At 33.4% G+C, this 20,117-nt stretch overlaps 2 protein-coding genes and 1 long non-coding RNA gene across 3 annotated transcripts; 1 reads left to right on the top strand and 2 right to left on the bottom strand.

The window, feature by feature from the left end:
- Positions 1–645: 645 nt before the first annotated feature.
- LOC124455071 (adhesion G protein-coupled receptor L4-like) lies at positions 646–6,036 on the bottom strand. The gene is made up of 6 exons (XM_047005825.1): positions 5,891–6,036; positions 2,359–2,419; positions 1,929–2,024; positions 1,612–1,698; positions 911–1,015; positions 646–814 (listed from the first exon to the last, which is right to left on the bottom strand). Exons 2-6 carry the CDS (start codon positions 2,417–2,419, stop codon positions 720–722), a joined length of 444 nt encoding a protein of 147 aa, XP_046861781.1. The 5' UTR covers positions 5,891–6,036; the 3' UTR covers positions 646–719.
- Positions 6,037–7,562: 1,526 nt separating this feature from the next.
- On the top strand, positions 7,563–19,652 carry LOC124455060 (lipase maturation factor 1-like). Its single transcript, XM_047005813.1, is given in 13 exon segments — positions 7,563–7,647; positions 7,757–8,011; positions 8,349–8,585; positions 8,588–8,657; positions 10,647–10,657; positions 10,942–11,090; positions 11,343–11,408; positions 12,544–12,711; positions 13,139–13,319; positions 13,995–14,148; positions 15,011–15,194; positions 18,528–18,640; positions 19,372–19,652. Coding segments are annotated over 12 exon segments (1,713 nt in total). The 5' UTR covers positions 7,563–7,647; positions 7,757–7,809; the 3' UTR covers positions 19,550–19,652.
- On the bottom strand, positions 19,568–20,077 carry LOC124455080. Its single transcript, XR_006951696.1, has 2 exons — positions 19,913–20,077; positions 19,568–19,743 (listed from the first exon to the last, which is right to left on the bottom strand). It is a non-coding gene; the product is annotated as an uncharacterized LOC124455080 (long non-coding RNA).
- Positions 20,078–20,117: the final 40 nt, after the last annotated feature.

Here is a 20,117-nt window from a genome sequence, read left to right on the forward strand (position 1 = left end):
AAAGTATCCAGGTTTGTTACGGCATTGTTGACCAACAGGACATGCACAGCTGTTCAAGCATTCGTTAATATCTAAGTAATATAGCAAGTTTCATGTTGTTTCAAACCATTCAACTAAAAAATTTTGTAATTTATGCATTTGTTATAGTTTAAAATCTACCAGTGCAGTTTTCTCCATCTCCAAAATAGCCATCTTTACAAAAACATTCAATGGTACCATTAACAGTATGAGATTCTGCATTTTTATCACATGGATTAACTGGAGCTTTACGATAAAAAATAATATATATTACATGATAGTCAAAGTTTATTATAATGTCAGAGGCCAAATGTAATTACTGTGTGTCAATTACCTGGTCTTACGCATTCATAGTATCCAGGTTTGTTGCGGCATTGTTGACCAACAGGACATGCACAGCTGTTCAGACACTCGTCGATGTCTATTAAATAAAGCAATTTTCGTTTTGTTGTTTTTGTAAATCGTTGAGCTAAAACATGTTCTAATTTTTGTTTTTTAATGAAGTTTAAAATCTACCAGTGCAGTTTTCTCCATCTCCAAAATAGCCATCTTTACAAAAACATTCAATGGTACCATTAATGGTATGAGATTCTGCATTTTTATCACATGGGTTAACTGGAGCTTTACCATAAAAAATAACATGTATTACATGATGATCAATGTTTATTGCAATGTTCGAAATCAAATTTGATAAGTGTGCGTCACTTACCTGGTCTTATGCATTCGTGGTATCCAGGTTTGTTACGGCATTGTTGACCAACAGGACATGCACAGCTGTTCAGACACTCGTCGATGTCTATTAAATAAAGCAATTTTCGTTTTGTTGTTTTTGTAAATCGTTGAGCTAAAAAATGTTCTAATTTATGTTTTTTAATGAAGTTTCAATGTTTACCAGAGCAGTTTTCTCCATCACCAAAATATCCATCTTTGCAGAAGCATTCAACCGTACCATTTATAATATGGGACTCTGCGTTTTCATCACATGGATTAACAGGAGCTATAAAAAAGTTCTTTGCTACTAAAAAAGTGGTGTTTTGCTCTTTTATTACCACATAATGGTAAATGTAGCGACATCTTTATTCTATTGACTTTGAGGCAACAGGTATAGTACTAAGAAATTTTGAAATAATTAAAAATTTAGACGGCGTTGTTCTGGGTTTTGCAAAACGTGTTAAAAAAAACTCCAGCTATAATTATTCTCATTGGAAAGCAGTTACGTAGCTACATGTCTTTTGAAGAAAATGGGAGTTTTTTTGTGAAATACAACAGATGATGGAATAAGTCCATTTGCTTTCTCACAAATGATCCAGAAAGAGAATAGATGAACAAGTATTTAGAAATAATTTAAAACATCCCAAATAAATATTTTGCTTAAACAGCTAAACTTTTTGTGAATTTAGGAGGGGTCGGTTACTAGTAGCATGAATAGTGTTCCCCATTTTATAAAAAACTTCTTACACGGTTAAAAACCTCTTAGAAAGGAAAATGTAAGGTTTGAGCTGAGCATTGACTGAAATAAAATATTGTTTCTGGATAACGCTATCCAGGACTCGTGAAGCAGTCCCAGGTGAAAAATTAAATGTCATATTTTACCTGGACTTTTACACTCAAATGATCCCGGTGTGTTAATACAAGTCAATCCGTCTGAGCATGCGCAGCTATTCAAGCATTCATTAATATCTGAAATGACAGCATTTCATTTTATTGTGTTGCTTCAAACGTAGAAGAAAATTTTCCTTGATTAAACAGTTCAAGAACAAAATTAATTGCAAAATATTAATTCCAGAAAAAGGAATATAAGCGATAGGTAAACAAAGTAAATAAGGAAAAAATAATTTTTTATTACAAATATCTTCTATTCATCTAAGTAATTTTTTCTTCGTCATTTTACTTTGTACTTTTTATCATACCTGTACACGTTGTTCCGTTACCATAGTAGCCATCTTTACAGAAACATTCTGTTTCGCCACCAATTATGTAGGTTTCAGCGTTCTCATCGCATACAGCTTAAATAAAGTATGAAAAATGTAGAATAAAAAAAAAGAGAGTGTAGATGCGTACATTTCACCAACCCTTACTCTCATTTTACTCGCTTTGAGCTTTTTCACCGACCAATATTAAACAATTTTTACTTTATACACGCTATTAAGACTACTACCTGCCACACCTTCGTATGAAGGCTTATATAATTGACTATTGAATAATTTAGCAGTCAGCATGATGACAGTTAAATGATTTAAATTTCGTGAAATGTTCCCCTTACATTACGTCAATTACATTTATGAACGTTCGAAGGTAAGTTGGTATCATTTCAAAAAAAATAAATACAAATTTACTTACTGCTTCCAGTTACTGACACAAGAGATACTGCAAATATACAGTACACAAAAAATCCTTGCATCTGCAATTAAAATATGGTAATAGATGTAATGTTGCATCTGAATAGCATTTAGCATTTTGTTACATAATAATTATTCAAAATCGTATTGATACACATATTATACCGCAGCAATCGTATACTCCCTTCCACACAATCGATTTAATTACAACTGCCTTTAATATCAGGTATTTAGAGGCTGCTAATTTTCATGTAGTTACAGTAATTATTTTTTCAAAAGCACAAGAAGAAAGATGAAAAGCAAGAAAGAAAGTTCCATTATTTAAATAAGAATAATTGTAAATTATGTTACAAATGGCGAACTGTTCAAGCCAAGTGCGCAAGACTGTTAAGCTTGAGCCTGCTTCTAAAAAACATTGGCATTCCGAACGTAAATAAATCAGTGAAAATTATGAAATTATTTAAGAGAACTTTAAACAGAAAATGAAGGTTTCGTCTGCTTAATGCAAGCTAAAATTTAACTGCAAAAACCAAGGAAAAGTATGAAGAATTTAGTGTATGAGTCACAAGTCAAATTTTATGACCAAAATGAACAATATCTTCTAAAAAGCAAAGTGGTAACTAGGAAAACTTTTAAAACAAACTACTAGTGAAAGTAGGCCATCACCCGAATTTTTCTAAGCACGATAAAGACGTTTTTAAACACTTTGTTTATCTTCTTATACAATCTCAATGAAAGTAGATAAGTGTGGATCTCAAATGATGTGTCGTAAATTGCTTTGGAAATTAGACTCCTCGAGATTTTATATGAAAATTTGAAAAGTACCAAAATAAAATCATTGCGATGAGTGTATCGTAAAAAAAAAAAGGCTACAAAATTGGTCTGGACAGTCATTAATCAGTTTCATAGCCGAATAACAATAACAAGAAGCGTTTTTGTGAAACACTTTAATGGATAGAAGAGGAGAGATAGGTGAGAACATTTCAAAAGAGCTTCAATGAAAAAGACGAAGAAAACAAGTGAAAACCAAAGTAGCCGTTGCCATCCCTCTGTTTGAAGGGCTACTACCTAGAGCGTGAACTTAAATGTTAAAGGTGCAACCTCAAGCGTGTGCTCGCTAGAGTACCATCCTGCAAAAAGGTTTAATCTCTATGATAAAGGAACGGATACTATCTATCAATGATATGGGAGTCTACTGTCTACCATTGATACGGGAGTGTACTTTCTACCAATGACATCGGAGCGTACTATCTACCAATGATATGAGAGTGTACTATCTACCAATGATATGAGAGTGTACTATCTACCAATGACATCGGAGCGTACTATCTACCAATGATATGAGAGCGTACTATCTACCAATGATATGAGAGTGTACTATTTACCAATGACATCGGAGCGTACTATCTACAAATGACATCGGAGTGTACTATCTACCAATAACACGGGAGCGTACTATCTACCAATGACATCGGAGTGTACTATCTACCAATGATATGGGAGTGTAATATCTACCAATGATATGAGAGCGTACTATCTACCAATGATATGGAAGTGAACTATCTATCAATGACATCGGATTGTACTATCTACCAATGATATGGGAGTGTAATATCTACCAATGATATGAGAGCGTACTATCTACCAATGATATGGAAGTGAACTATCTATCAATGACATCGGATTGTACTATCTATCAATGATATGGGAAATAGGCATGTAGCAAAATGCCTTGTCATCTAATCATAGAAACGCGCAGGAAAGTTCTAATCGATTGAGAGGATGAACTGCAAAATGTGTCGTAAATACATGGATGAGATTGATAAGTGCTCTATTTTTGTTAAGCCATTGTAATTAGAGATACGTAGAAAAATAACAAAATACAAAATATGATGCATTGTTTCCTTCCAACAGACATTATAACTAATACAAATCTGGGGAGATTGCGCAATGCTGACGTGTTTGATGATGGGGTTAAATACCGCGATCGGCATTTATGTCGAGACTTTTAGCATGATAAATGTAGAGATGTTGAGCATGATGAGTGTCGAGACTTTATGTAAGATAAATGTTGTGATTTTAAACAGCTTGTATAATAAGACTTTGAACAAGATGGCATGTCAAAAGTTCGAGAAAAATGCATGTCGAGAAAGAGATTGTTTAAATTTAGAGAAGAATTAAAAATAACAAATTTCCTGCGCATAGGCATTAACTTTTAAAAGGACACGTCAAGAAGCTTTGTTGAAATTTTGGTCACTCAATCATTTTAATCAAATCCAAACAAAAAGGGATATAAATTTAACCAGGTTCAACGATTGGAATATATATCAAGAATTATCTGATTTAAGTAATTTTTGAAATTCTCAAGTAATTCTAAATATTTGCATAATTCAAAACTACAATTGTGGCGTAATAAATTTGCTATTATGTTTCTGTTTTAGCTATATAATATAAAATCGAATTGAGTTAGAAAAAAGAACACTTTTGGCTTAAATCTTAAGCTCAATGGTGATTTTTGGGCATTAAAGGCACTTTTAACATTGTTTGGTGAACCGCTATAATTAAAAAGAAACTGCGCAATTGTTTTTCGTATTGACAGAAACGTAGCCTTATCTAATACTTATGAAAGTTTAAATGTGTACGAAGAGAGTTCTGTGTGCTACAAACTCAACAGAAAAACCTCTGTTTTTTGTTTTTAAAGTTTTGATAAAACAAAACAGTCTTGTAAATATGAATTTCATTACTTAGCTAACAAATTGTATGTTTTACATTCCTTGCTCAATATTTCTTATTCTGCTTCTTTTATCTGGGAATTGGTCGGAGTTTGCTCTATTAACATTTTCGCGCAAACTGTGTATAGCTTAAAGTGAAACTAACACGCAGGCAGCAGGAAATAATAACTTGATAAATGAAATCATGTTTTCATAAGATTTGCTTTTACTTTATTTCTTTTCATAAGTATAATCGCTCGACTTCATATAGATATATAACCGTTTAAACTAGGCAAAGATTTATGTGAACATAAATATACATTCTATAAAAAAATTCCCAAGTTGAATTCTTTAGCAACAATGATGATTATCTCAGTAAATATATCATGAAATTCATGCCATTCATCAAATTTCCCCAATTCACCTAATAGTCTATGTATGTAATAACGTCGTTATTGTTTCCAAAAGGTAAAAACAAGATCATTCCTATGCTATTAGGTATTAGTTTTACAAAGATCAATTCAAGCAAACCCGTTTCGCAAAACAAAAATTCCGATGCTGTATGTAGACACGAAATTCGTTTGAGGGCTTTTCTCACGATAGATAAACAAGAATAGGTTTGAGATAAAACTCAAGTATTTCGATGTGATTTGTTTGCGAAATTCTATGCCATTTAATAACTTAAATGACAATTACAATCTAGTTCAAGTTTATAAATTTCCATATTGGCTTTCATCGTGTAAGTGCTTCGATTAAATTTTTAAGTGACAGAACATTATAATCAATGGTTACAATGATATAAATAACGTCAATTTTACAAACCTTGACTATCTGTTTTGTTTGTATTCCACAATAAAGTAAATTCAACGTTAGCGTATTCGTTTGATGATAAATTCTTCACCTTCGATGTATGTAATGACGTTTGGGCAAGCAATTTTTTATAATTAATACGAGTTATGTAAAGCGCTTGTTTGAAAGTGATGGTTCGTTCGTCAAACACAATGACTTTTAATGACAAATATGATAAATATTTGTATTTCCTCTGAGCAACGGAATGAGTGGGCTTGTATATTTATTATATACCAACTTCGACAAAACTATGGTACTTATGGTGTTTAATTTAGTTAAAAATTAGCTTTTAAGAAATATAGTCACCAATGCAAATTGTTATATAAATATTGTGAACTTAATAACGTCACACTGCGAGCGAGAGTATTTTGTATCATCATTCAAATCTTATAGAAATCGTTTTAAAGCAGTATAGCAGTCAAAGTCCTTGGGAATTAAATGAAGAACAAAATTCCATAATATTCGATGTAACAGATGTCATGACTAAGGAGCCGGCAGATACATGCAGCGTTAGACCAAATGAACTGAAACAAACCATTAATTGAGAAATATTTAGGATGAAATTCCTAATAAATAAAGCGTTTTGACCTGACGTCATAGCGACCCTGGGAGTGAGTGTAAACGCTCATCACAAATAGCAACTTCAATTTATTCAGTAACCCTGAACTATGTAATGTTAGTAGTTTTATCAACTGCTCATAAAGTGACAATATTTTATTTTCACTACTGCACAGTTCAGGAATGTCGAAACATATGAATTATGTCCATACAGTAAACGCTGCAGTAGCTTTATAAAAGTTTGGAGATGAGAAATATTACTAAAAACGATATAAGAAGGCTAGGAAAGAGTGTAATGTAATTTTGAACGTCCATCAAAACTAGTAAATTACATAAAATGCAATTTAAAGGAATTAGCAGCAGCGCTATTTTAATGTGCTGAATATTTAATAAAATGACTGCACATGACACATCAGCACATGTGGTTAGTAATCTCAACATTTATGTTGCACAAAAAGAGCACTTGACTTATTTTGCATGACATTATAAGATACGTCACATTACGCGCATATTGACCATGGTGGCAGCAAGCAAATTGTAAAGTTTCTGAGTATGACCAAGTAACGCTAAACTGCCTAAACACAACCAGTAATTTGAAAAACATGCATAACTAATCTGGACAGCGCAGGGTCCTTGCAATGTAACAATAGCTGTTAAATAGGTTATGTAAGAATTATTATCAAAGATAATAAATGAATAAAGGTCAGAGGCTTGTTTCCACTTACCTGAACTTGGTCGTTGGAGCAATGTGAATAAAGCAATACTTTTGCTTATCATAACTGAGAGGGTGATTCAGGGACACCAAAGTTTTCACAGAGATTAAGAATACCATTGCCAGGAGAGATCAATATATCCATGTGTAGGGAGATCAGATACATTAGATCAAATATATCTGATTTCTTAAGAAGCCAGAGAGCTGTTTACCATATCATTTGTAAGATGAACTTAAAGTTGACAAAAGGGATGTGTATGTAACATAAATGAAGAGATGAAATGCAGTATTTAATAAGTTATACATTGAGAGATGTAAACCCCAGTTATGTAAGGGAAAATGTTGACCAATTCATTATCAAGAGAGTTTCGTGAAGATGGTGAAGATTACCTGAAGAGAAGTACCGCAACGACTAAGGAAGAGCGTGAAAGTAAAATGTTCTTAATGATGGAAATCTGTGGTAGAGCTTAAATTACATTAAAAATTGCTGAATTATTTTAATGTGGTGAAGATCAGCAATGCACATATCACCGAAATATATGCTTTCATTTTTAAATATATATTTTTAGCGGATGGAAGTAAGTTGATAATATAATTTGACCAATATCTCTGTTGACAAAATATGGCTGTCAATTCTGCTGGTACTGTTCGAAATCGTCGTGAAAATATCGTTAGTCAGAGAGACAAAAGTCCTGAAAAAGACAATAATCTTGTACGAAAAAGAAATAATAAAGCCGATTCTCCGATATTACCAGACGCATTTAAATGTGAAACATACTGGCTTACCAGGATTGTATTTTTAAGGTCATTAGCGTTTGTGTATTGTAAGTACAATTTTTATTCGATTATGGATTTGTTTTGTTTCTCCTGTGGGTATAAAATAAATGAGATTGCGAGTTTTTTTCGCACTTTTAGACTTTATCGCTTCTCCAAGACTCCAAGGTCTACTTCTGTTAAGTCCATCTATTCCTTAGGGGAATACCCTTAATTTACAAAAGGGAAGACATAAACACTGCAATTTTGCTTTGCCAGTTTTGAAATAGACTCACACATAAGTTATAAAATTGGTTATACTAAATTTAGGATATACTTTTGGTGATGTTATTTTCCTAGGTTCTGCTCATTCAGGATACTTTCTAAAACTTGTATTTTCTTTTCAAGTTGTTGCTTTTCTTGTGGCTCTAAATCAAAACAAACAACTGATTGGAAGCAATGGTCTTCTGCCAATTCCAAATTTCTTCAAAATGGTAAAAAATCATTTTGGTGCACAGTTTCGACTAGCATCATTTCAAGCAGTTCCTACTTTGCTTTGGGCTGTGAATCCTGAAAATATTGACTTCTATCTTGATATGGTTGCTTATGCTGGTATCCTGATCTCTCTATTTATTCTTTATTTTGGATGCAAAATATGTTTATGATGTTGACATTATGGATATTGTATCATTCATTGGTGAACATCGGACAAAGATGGTTAGTAATATATTTAATAATCTGATAAAGATTATTACATGTTATCATCAATCATTACAACATATTTTTACACATGTTTGTTGATGTTGGTTGTACATGTTAATGCAGTCCTGAAAAGATGTTCACTTTTAACTGTTTGTGTTTTAATGCTGTTGTGTAGTACGTAATGATCTTCAGAGTCAGCTGTCTTCACTTTTGATTCTGAAGATGAGTACCAATAAGAAAATTGAAACATCAGTGAACAATATAACATTAAAATTCCCTCCAGGTCTGCCCCCACCTTTAACAATCAACATCTACAATTACAGAACAATACTCCCGCATTCAAATTATTTACTTTATATTTTAATGCAGTCATTGGTGATTGTACTATCATGATAAGGATATACCGTGAAGATGCGATTAGGGATTATGGTGATATGATTAGGGAAAATAGTGTTGTTGTTAAGAAATGTGGTTGCTGTAATTGTGGTTTATAGTATTATGATTACAAAATGTGGTGTTATGATTCTAACAGAATGTAGGGATATGATTAGGGAATATGTTGTTATGGTTAGGGAGGCACTGTGTACGTGTTATGGTTAGGGAGGTACAGTGTACGTGTTATGGTTAGGGAGGTTCCGTGTACGTGTTATAGTTAGGGAGGTTCCGTGTACGTGTTATGGTTAGGGAGGTACCGTGTACGTGTTATGGTTAGGGAGGTACCATGTACGTGTTATGGTTAAATATTATGGTGATATGATTAAGGAATATAATGTTGTGGTTATATAGTATGGTTTTATCATTAGGGAGTGTGGTGTTTTGCTAGAAAATCTTATGATATGTTTATGGAGTATGGTGTTATGGTGTTATGGTAATACAAAGTTTTATAATTAGAGAATTGATATGGTGTTAGTTTTAGAAAATATTTAGGGATAATCAGAATATTTTGTGATGTTTAAAGAATATGGTGTTAAGACTAACTACATAGCATGGTATTGCTATTAGAGAGTATGGTGTTATGATCAGGGAATATAGTCTTGTCAATTCATAATGTATTTTTGAATTCATAATGTAATAATATGTTATTAAAAGGGAGCATACGTGCATGTTGTAAAATTCATAATGTATATGTTTGGCATGGCCCTTCAGATTGAGTGCTGTACATGGAAATACACATATCCTTTAATGTACATAAAATGTTTTCTTTTTTAAATTTCCACTTTTTATAAGAGAAGTTTGCCTGTGGGTGTCATCCAACATTATTTGAGAGTGCGGTATTCATGTATATTCTATTATTACAAGCTGTGAAATTATCTTATTTTGAAAGTGAAATTAACATACGTAGCATAAAAAATGAAGATGTGTCCCCCCCAATTTGTGCAGGGTTGGCGGCAATGATTGCCTGACCTTTGTAATTATTTTCTTCTAAGTATTTGTTTTAGTAAGTTTACTCACTTTAAAGTAAATGGTTTGAACCCGGGAGTATCGTTACATGTTTGTAAATGCATTACTTACAGTACTGACTATAGACAACGGCTTACATTAGAAAGTTGGTGTACCAACTTGGAACAAACCCCCCTGAACAGATCACAGCAATTACCGGCACCTTACAAACGACTTATTCACAATACAAACAAACGATCAACGAAAAACATTACACTTCACACTTATCCACAATGATAATACACATTTCCTGTACACACAATACAATGACGTAAGAACCAGATAAAAAATACGGCTAACCTGACGTTTACTCCTCATTTGACTCTAAAGATGACTACCGCTAAGGTTGTGGAAACGTCAGTCAACAACAACAAAAACAGTCCTTCTCAGGACTATACCAACCTGGACGATCATCATTTACAAACGTTTACACACTTTAGGAAACGTTTCATTGACTCAGTAAAGTTTTCTCATCACGTGAGACGTATGTCTGTACTGTCAAAAATAACACGCATTTGCATAGTTGAAAATGTTGTAATTTCATTGGGCTTATTCTCTTTTTAGGTATTCTTTTGGTATGTTGCTCGTTTAAATCATTTGGAATTTTTACGATTATGATTTTGTTCGGGCTTTCAAAAAAGAGTACAATAAAGGGAGGAGCAGCAGACTGAGGGGAACTGGATTACTTGAATTTTGTATATTTATCTTTTACTTCGTTTTCTTCCTATTTAACACGGCATGACTCATTGTAGTCTCCAGAAAACTGGTCACGAGCTAGTCGGATCATGTAAAATTATTATTATTTTGTCTTTGTGTTTTCGTCTTTGTGTGTTTCCACAATAATCTTTTCTTACTTTAGGATGGGAGTCGCAGCTTTTAGAGACAGGATTCCTGGCAATATTCCTCTGTCCAGTTGTCAAGCTTCAGCAAATTCCTGTTTATAGCCCAACCCCTGTTGTTGTCAAACTTGGATATCGTTGGCTTCTTTTTCGTATAATGTTTGGCGCTGTGAGTAGCTTCTTTATCGATTGACAAGAGGCCGCTGAAGATTAATACTTTATTTGTTCCTATTGAAATCAATTTTGATTGTGTGGAGATAAAACTTATTAATGCATATGGATATGCCTCCCTTTTCTGTGGCTGTTGTTGGCTGGGTTCGGGAATTGTATGCCTGCTAAATAGAAGTTTGTAGTAAAAGTTTGTAGTAAAATCTAACGAGAAGTATTGAAATGAAGTATTTTCTTCTTCAATCCAATCAAGGGAATGATAAAAATACGAGGTGATCAATGCTGGAGAGATTTAACTTGTATGAACTACCACTATCAGGTTTGTCAAATATAACATATGACTATGGCTGTATGCATAAAATGATGTGCAGTAAACACTCTGCTTTGGTATTCTACGAATTCTAGTGCTCAGTATACGGGCTGCATAAAAAATGTGTGCAGTATCCACTTTACCTTGATGTATTACAAAAGAGTGTAGAGTGTTTCTTTACATCGTGTGCAGTATCCACTTTACCTTGATGTATTACAAAAGAGTGTAAAGTGTTTCTTTACATCGTGTGAAGTATCCACTTTACCTTGATGTATTACAAAAGAGTGTAAAGTGTTTCTTTACATGGTGTGAAGTATCCACTTTACCTTGATGTATTACAAAAGAGTGTAGAGTGTTTCTTTACATCGTGTGAAGTATCCACTTTACCTTGATGTATTACAAAGAGTGTAAAGTGTTTCTTTTATCGTGTGAAGTATCCACTTTACCTTGATGTATTACAAAGAGTGTAGAATGTTTCTTTACATCGTGTGAGTATCCACTTTACCTTGATGTATTACAAAAGAGTGTAAGTGTTTCTTTACATCGTGTGAAGTATCCACTTTACCTTGATGTATTACAAAAGAGTGTAAAGTGTTTCTTTACATCGTGTGAAGTATCCACTTTACCTTGATGTATTACAAAGAGTGTAAAGTGTTTCTTTACATGGTGTGAAGTATCCACTTTACCTTGATGTATTACAAAAGAGTGTAGAGTGTTTCTTTACATCGTGTGAAGTATCCACTTTACCTTGATGTATTACAAAAGAGTGTAAAGTGTTTCTTTACATCGTGTGAAGTATCCACTTTACCTTGATGTATTACAAAAGAGTGTAGAGTGTTTCTTTACATCGTGTGCAGTATCCACTTTACCTTGATGTATTACAAAAGAGTGTAGAGTGTTTCTTTACATCGTGTGAAGTATCCACTTTACCTTGATGTATTACAAAGAGAGTGTGGAGTGTTTCTTTATATCGTGTGAAGTATCCAACCTATCTGGATAAACTAATCACAGTACCCTACTTTAAAGTGTAATGAATTGCATGCAAGCCTTGCTGTACGGACGCTACGTTGATGAACACCAATACAACTTTATGATAAAGTATAACTGACTCCATATCTGTTACGAAATCATTTCTTTTGTTTAGACACAACCTGTTCCCAATCCTCTGAGCTACTATTTTCATCAATCGCCGGAAATATTTCATAAATTTGAGACATTGTCAAACCATTTTATTGAGCTCATTGCTCCTTGGTTTTTACTGATACCAGGACGTCCTACGATGTTGTGTGGAACGATACAAATTGTCTTTCAGGTTTGTATGTAATAGTCACCATCTTTATTTGTTTGTAAATAGGTCCAAGAATTTTACCAGTATCATTTCATCTTATCTGAAAGACTCTTTTCATTTCATGTTTTAGGTTCATTGATTTTAGAATGTAGATTTAAATTTTTATTGTTGAACAAATTTCTGGAACGTTTTTGGTTTGCTGCATTGAAAACTCTTCTTTACTTTCACTCTTCTTTTAATGGAGTAAAGACTCTAAAAGGCTTTTAACCTTCTCGCTTGAACCCTTTATTTGACTTTCGTAACAATTAAATCATGGCAGACTGTCAAAGGAAGGTTTTCCAAGGCAGCTGTAGTTCGTTTGATTCCATGTAAATGTGCTGCGTGTATTGGAAAAAGCCGCATAAGATATTTCATGAATACAAATATTTGTCGTTTTTTTTTAAACTTTTAGGTTGTTCTAATTCTCAGTGGAAATCTTAGTTTCCTCAACTGGCTGACAATACTACCAAGTATCATGTGTTTTAATGATCATAATCTTTCATCACTTTTCTCTACCACATCCTTTGCAAGACAGGAAGTAAATCGACTAAACAAACTCATTCATGAGGGTAAATCACCAAAAGCACCAAAAGGTAAAAAACCTGGAACTTAATGGCTTTTTTTCTTCAAAGCTTTTGTTTTAGCAAGTTATCGCTCTTTAAAAAGCGTTTCATTGGTTTAGCAATATTTAGACTGGAAATGACAGGGCAGCGCAGGATCGATATTTCGGGGGGGGGGGATATCCATATATTCGTATGTTTTAATCCGTGTTAATCCAAAGCACAATTGATTTCAATAAGAACTACTAAAATAGAACCCCCCCCCCAATTGTCGATCTTACGCGGTCCCTGAATGAATGTTTTGAAAAATTCGAGTTTAGTCGCCCGAAAACAAAAGCGGAGCCAATAAATCATTCAGAAATCATGCCCATTACGTTCCACCAAGCATGATGGATGTATCTATAAGAGCTTATACGATGTTTTGTATATTTTCCCATGTTTGTAAGAGATCGTGTTGGAATTCACTATTTTCATGTTCTTGTAAAGAAAGTTCTTTTAACATATGCGTACAAATTATGTTTGGTTCGTCGTAAAACGACATCTTATCTTTCTTCTGAATGTTTGAAATAAATGTGGATGGAATATATCTTATCTTCATTTTACATTTTTTCCATTCAGTTGTTTAATTTGCGCCCCTAAATTTTCTTACATTTAAAAAGACATCTTTTATTGTTTCATGTTAAACGTTTTTCTTTGTTATTTGACAAGGTCTTCATATCAGATGGATTGTTGAAGTCTTTCTTGGTTTGTTGTTGGTTTTTCTCAGTATTCCCGTTGTTCAAAATCTCTTTTCGTCTCGTCAAGTTATGAACACTTCATTTGAAACGCTTCGTATTGTCAACACTTATGGAGCATTTGGAAGGTTAGTGATATCGCAGGCTCAGTAATTTGTGCTTTACAACTTAAAAGAAACAGGAGGAAGAGAAAGACTGGGGAGAGTCTGGCCGTCCAAAACACTTTTGTGTGTGTGGTTACATTTTATATTTTTGTAGCTAGTTTTTAAGACTTAGTTTATTTTCTGTAATATGTGTTGTTGTGCCTGGTGATTAGATGCTTTTCTATAGGATGCACATTTTAGTTTCTAAGACACTTACTGTAAAGGTTGTTTTTTATTTGAACAAACAATTTCTTAAAACCGTCCCGTTTATTAAGTTATAGCAGTATTGGCATGGCCATCGATAAGACGTTTGGACGGCAGCTTGGTAAGAATAATTGAATGAAGATATGATCTTCGCACTTTGCTGGACAATTTAAGCAATTGTCTCATAAACCTGAAAAATTCAGGTGACTCATTTTTCAGGTTTATGAGACAATTGCTTAAATTGTCCAGCAAAGTGCGAAGATCATATCTTCGATCAATTTCAAAACACCGCACTGCATATAACAATCTTGGTAAGAATAAAACATTAAGAAAAACTGAATCATACTTTTTGCCAATCCAGTGTGTTTATCGGTCACGATTTTGGCGGAGAAAAATCTCATATAGTGTTTGAAGAATTTATTTTAATTTCATACTATGCTGAGCATCGGCATTTTGATGTACTCCTCCAACATGGCTGCCATGACGTCACGTGCAAACACTCTGTAAGATAAACCAAATAGTTTACCAAATGAGGGAAGTACCTGTGACATAAAGAAAATATTCTCAAATAGCGTCCACGGTAGCAATCTCTTGAAATTTACATGTACTTATGTTTTGTTTAAAGGCAACTTACTTGTTGTAGTGTGACAAAAGAACGGACGGAGATAATTCTTCAAGGAACAAGGAATTCGACTGTCCACGGTAATGATGTTGTTTGGCGCGACTATGAGTTCAAATGTAAACCTGGTGATGTCATGAGACGTCCATGTTTCATTTCACCGTATCATTATCGTCTTGATTGGCTAATGTGGTTTGCTGCATTTCAAGTAAGAACCATTTTGTTTTTGTTGATATGACAGGATTTTGTAATGGAAGTGGGTTGAGATCCGAAGCGATTACTAGAACTTTATTGAAAAAATTCGAATGTGACGTTCTAAAACCGACCTGCATTTTGCAGTTTTGACTCCGCCTTTGTCATTTTTTTGCACTGCATGATTTTAAAGTAAATGGTTTGAACCGGGGAGTATCGTTACATCAAGTCACATGTTTGTAAATGTCGATCGTCCAGGTTGGTATGGTCCTGAGAAGGACTGTTTTTGTTGTTGTTGACTGACAAATGAAGACATCTTTTTGACTCTGAAGATGACCACCGCTAAGGTTGTCGAAACGTCAGTCAACAACAACAAAAACAGTCCTTCTCAGGACTATACCAACCTGGACGATCTACATTTACAAACATGTTATATGATTTTTCTTAAAATCAAAATCAATTTGACTTTTCATTTTTCTAACTTTTTGTTTTCAACGAAAGCAATTCATGAAACAATTCTTGTTTGAGATAGAGAAAGGATATGGGAGATGTTTATTTAAGTCAAGAAACGTAAATAATGATGCTGAATCGATCACTTCCCTTGAAGAGTAGAATATCTTACCACATTGTGTTTTTTCACATGTTATTGTACTATGCATGCTGAATATTCTACCTGCTTATCGAGAAACTTTTTCACAAAATTCGTTTTTTACTTTGCATGCTGAATATTCTACCTGCTTATCGAGAACTTTTTCACAAATTCGTTTTTACTTTGCATGCTGAATATTCTACCTGCCTATCGAGAAACTTTTTCACAAAATTCGTTTTTTACTTTGCATGCTGAATATTCTACCTGCTTATCGAAAAACTTTTCACGTTTTTTTACTTTGCATGCTGAATATGCTATCTGCTTATCGAGAAACTTCACAAAATTCGTTTTGTATCAAAGGTAAAAATCTGCGCAAATATGATTTGACGAAACATATTTAGCAAGACATCAGATTGTTCAGACTAGAGCATTGTTTGTGAGTATATATACTCTGCTCTGCCCGACTAATTGGGTTGTGTGAATAAACTGGACAAACACTTTGGTACATACTGAGACGTATGTGAATAAAATTATAAAGCCAAAGAAAACTGAACTGAATAAAAACAAGGCATTAAATGGTTAAACTTTTATAAACGTTGACTCCTACATAGTACATAGCAAAGTATACTCATTTCAAATAACATATCAATGGGTATCCTTTGCTTACCTAGCTGAAGGAAGAAGCACTAAGGTTATGTGCTAGTATATTCTTTACATTATAATACAATCATACTATTTTTTAATGTTATTTCTAGAAATTTGAAAAATCTCATTTTTTTGCTCAGGCTTGAAAAAACACTTATCTTTGTTTGGATCACCCATTCATAATGAAAAACTAAGAATAGAAATTTATGACGTTGTCTTCGATCTTTTATCACATTTTAGTACATGGCAATCGTCATTTCCGGCAAAATAGCGCTTTGATTGGCTCAGAAACATTTTTACCGGTACATTATTTTCTGTAATCGACCACGGTCCAAAACGCGTAATTTTACTGTCAAATTTAAGCTAACTTCGTAAAGCAAACAGCAAAACGCAAGAAAAACAAAACAAAAAACCATTTACGAATGTGAGTCGAGGGAAAAACACTTGGAAAGCAGTTAAACTATCCAGACGATACAATTTGAAACGATTTATTTTTTACTGACGAAAACTAGAAAAGTGAAAGTCAACCCGTACAAAACAGCAAGGACGAGAAAGAAAGCAACTTCGTTTCAGGTCATATAATAATCCTTCTAATAACTTCGCTTTTTTAGTCTTTACTGAAAAATATCGGACCTCTGTCTTTGTACAGATCTCGCTCGGTCTGTACAAAAGACTTCGGTCAGATATTTCTCCGTAAGGATCTCGCGCTTGGTTATTAAGGGTTTATTACCTTTCAATGTTTAGGAAATTTAAAGTTATGTGCTGACGCAATTAAGGCGTCAACTTGCTTGTTGTTTAACCGACATATTGTTGCGTACTTTGAATTTTTTCTGCCTGCATGTTTTGGAAATTATACATAAAGTTTTGCGTAGAGCAATTTATGACGTCTAAGATGACGTCAGTAGACAAATGAGCGTTCCTGTGGCTATGCTATCACATCATAGTCGATTGTCTTGTTGCATGTTTCGGAAAGTTTTGAGTAAAACATATTATGTGTTGTCATGTTTACGTGCTTTTAGTTCGTTTGACTCTCGCTTTATGTTGTCTTAATTGCTTGTATAGGAAATGTAATTATTGTAGAAACGGATGTTTTTATCGCGTCAACAGTGACTTGTAAAAGCCTTTTTCTTCGAAAGCTTTTTCCGCCTTTTATAAAAATAGTTTTCCTCGCTCTTTTTGAAGTTTATGTTCACTTGTCACCGTTTTAGTACGACCAAAGAATTCACAACTGTCGATTCGAGCGACTTGGCCCACTAGGCATAATGTCGCCATTGTTATAATTACTCATCACTAAATAGCCTCCGCAATAAAGAAGCTCTCCGCTTCTTAGCATAAGACTGTAGCGAACACGGAAGGTTAATTTATAACCTCTTTATTTGATTGGATAACGATCGCGTTTCCTCATATTTTAACATAAATTAAATTCGACTTTACGTGCCATTTTTTTCATTATTTATAACACGGCACCAGATATCGCGCAATCTCTTATCATTGATTTACTTCGTTTTTGCACTTAAACAAAAGTTGAATTGTTCAAGTCTAAGCAGGTTTAGTAAAAAGAGAACAGCAGAAAAATTCTGTAGCTACTTTAACGGAAGTCTTAAAGCGCTTGTCGAAAAGGTTGTTACATAACAATTAGCTTATTAAAAACTTTGCGGATAGTAATTTTTCATTCATTTCACTCGCGTGGAATAACTGTTCTGTGATATTCGTTGTTGTATAAATTGGGTTTAGTACATAATATTGTTTGAATAGATTTAATTTTGAACCGAAACTCTACGTGAACTGTCAATTCGTCAACTTTATGAAAGCCTAATTTTGCTCATTACTTTCTTACAATATTTATGAAGAAGAACCTTAAATTAAAAACAAAGCTAAATCAATGACATTTTGTAACAATATCTATAGAAAATATAGAATAGTTGTTTGCCTTGCATTGAATTTACACCAATTAAGTTCATTTTTCTTAACCGTAAGCCAATTTGAACACTTGAACTTTTCAACTTTGTACTCTTTGTGCTATTTCTAATTGTTGAGCTGTATGTGATGTTTCTGTGTGATCAATTTTATTAATAATAGATAAGAAACAAAGGGGCACATCTTTTTTCTTTTTAGAGAATTCAAGATAACCCGTGGTTGATTCATCTTACTGCTAAACTTCTCAACAACGATCCTGGAGCAACATCACTCATAGCAATAAATCCTTTTGAAAATGGTGATCCTCCTAGGTTAGTACGTCATTAGGGAAGTCACCATGTAGCTTTCTTAGTGGAAAACTAATGTCCGTGTGAAAAATTTGTCGATGTTTTAATATTGCTGTCAAAATTGGACTTTTGAATTTAGAGCTTCACACGAGTTTATTAAAAAGCATTACACATGCAATTGTAATGCAAGCTTCAGTGCCAAAATTGATTATTAAATTGTGCCATGTATTTAATTCGCCAATTTCATAAAAAAAAGTTTAATTTGAAAGAAGCACAAAGACTCTTACGCCAAAAGATGTCAGCACAAAGACTCTTACGTCAAAAGATGTCAGCACAAGACTTTGACCCCATGTTCTTTTGTTTTCTGAGATAATTGAGTGTCTAGCACTACAGGTGTTGCGAATGTTGCAAGTTTCCTTTCATTCCCACTGATATTTTTACTTGTGATAATCTTAATGACTATTTTTTTTGTACAGGGCGTTACCAAATCATTTTTTTCACTCGTTGTAACAATCAACTTAGATAAATGACTCACATAAAGAAATGAAGTTTTGTTCTTTTTCGTCATAATATAATTTAAGTTTGAGAACTTCCCTTCGGATTTTAAAGGGAGTTCTTATGAAAATATGAGAGCCAAACATTTCATTTCCAATCGAGCCATTTTGGTTTTGTCGATGAGCACTAGATAATCGTAATTTGCGATAAGAAATCTGAAAATTTAAATGATATATTGTTATTAACAATATTTTATCCAGGTATATTCGTGCTGAACATTATCTATATGAATTTACAAAGATTGGCGACAGTAAAGCAGGTCAAAGTCAATGGTGGAGTCGACGATACATTCGGCCTTATTTTCCTCCAATTTCGTTAAAAGATCTCAGACAATATATGCAAAGTCAAGGTTGGAAAATTCCTGATTACAAGAAATAAAGTATTACATCCAAAAAAAAACATTCGTAAATTCTGTAATCTTTAAATTCTTATTGTACAATGCTCAAAAGAATACCAATATCAACAATCGCTGAACCAAAAATTCATCTTTAACACAAAAGTCGGCTAACGCACAAATTGAAACTTCATTACTTTGAATCTTGAAGACTTGAATTGATTCAAAACAAAAATCGCTAAAATGCAAGGGGAATTTCTGTATTCAACAAATTGCTTTTTAAAAATTATTGTACAATTTAGTTGGCAGATACATTTACAATGCTAGGTTACTTAAAAATTTTTGAAATGAATCAAAAACCTGAGTTCGACATGAATTTGGCCAACGCTAAGCTGAATCTTGATTACCTGGAATTATGAATTGAATGATTTTAAAATTTAATATTTCTATATGGAAATAGCTGAAGTGGAAGATGGATAAATTTTAACTAATTTCTTTTCAATAACTTTTCTGCGACATAGTTGGCAACATTCAGGAGATATTTCCAATGCTTTTTCCATATGATACGTTCCTCTGATTTTTGTTGTTTTGTTTTGATTTCTCAGTATCACG

Source organism: Xenia sp. Carnegie-2017, unplaced genomic scaffold (assembly GCF_021976095.1).
Source record: "Xenia sp. Carnegie-2017 unplaced genomic scaffold, XeniaSp_v1 HiC_scaffold_3, whole genome shotgun sequence".
Lineage (NCBI taxonomy): Eukaryota > Metazoa > Cnidaria > Anthozoa > Malacalcyonacea > Xeniidae > Xenia > Xenia sp. Carnegie-2017.

Excerpts from the sequence above, each read along its gene's own strand:
- LOC124455071 (XM_047005825.1), bottom strand. The coding sequence starts at position 2,419 with ATGCAAGGATTTTTTGTGTACTGTATATTTGCAGTATCTCTTGTGTCA. Across the intron at positions 2,025-2,358 it reads TGTGTCAGTAACTGGAAGCA|CTGTATGCGATGAGAACGCT; the intron begins GTAAGTAAATTT and ends ACTTTATTTAAG. Across the intron at positions 1,016-1,611 it reads ATTTGAGTGTAAAAGTCCAG|CTCCTGTTAATCCATGTGAT; the intron begins GTAAAATATGAC and ends ACTTTTTTATAG.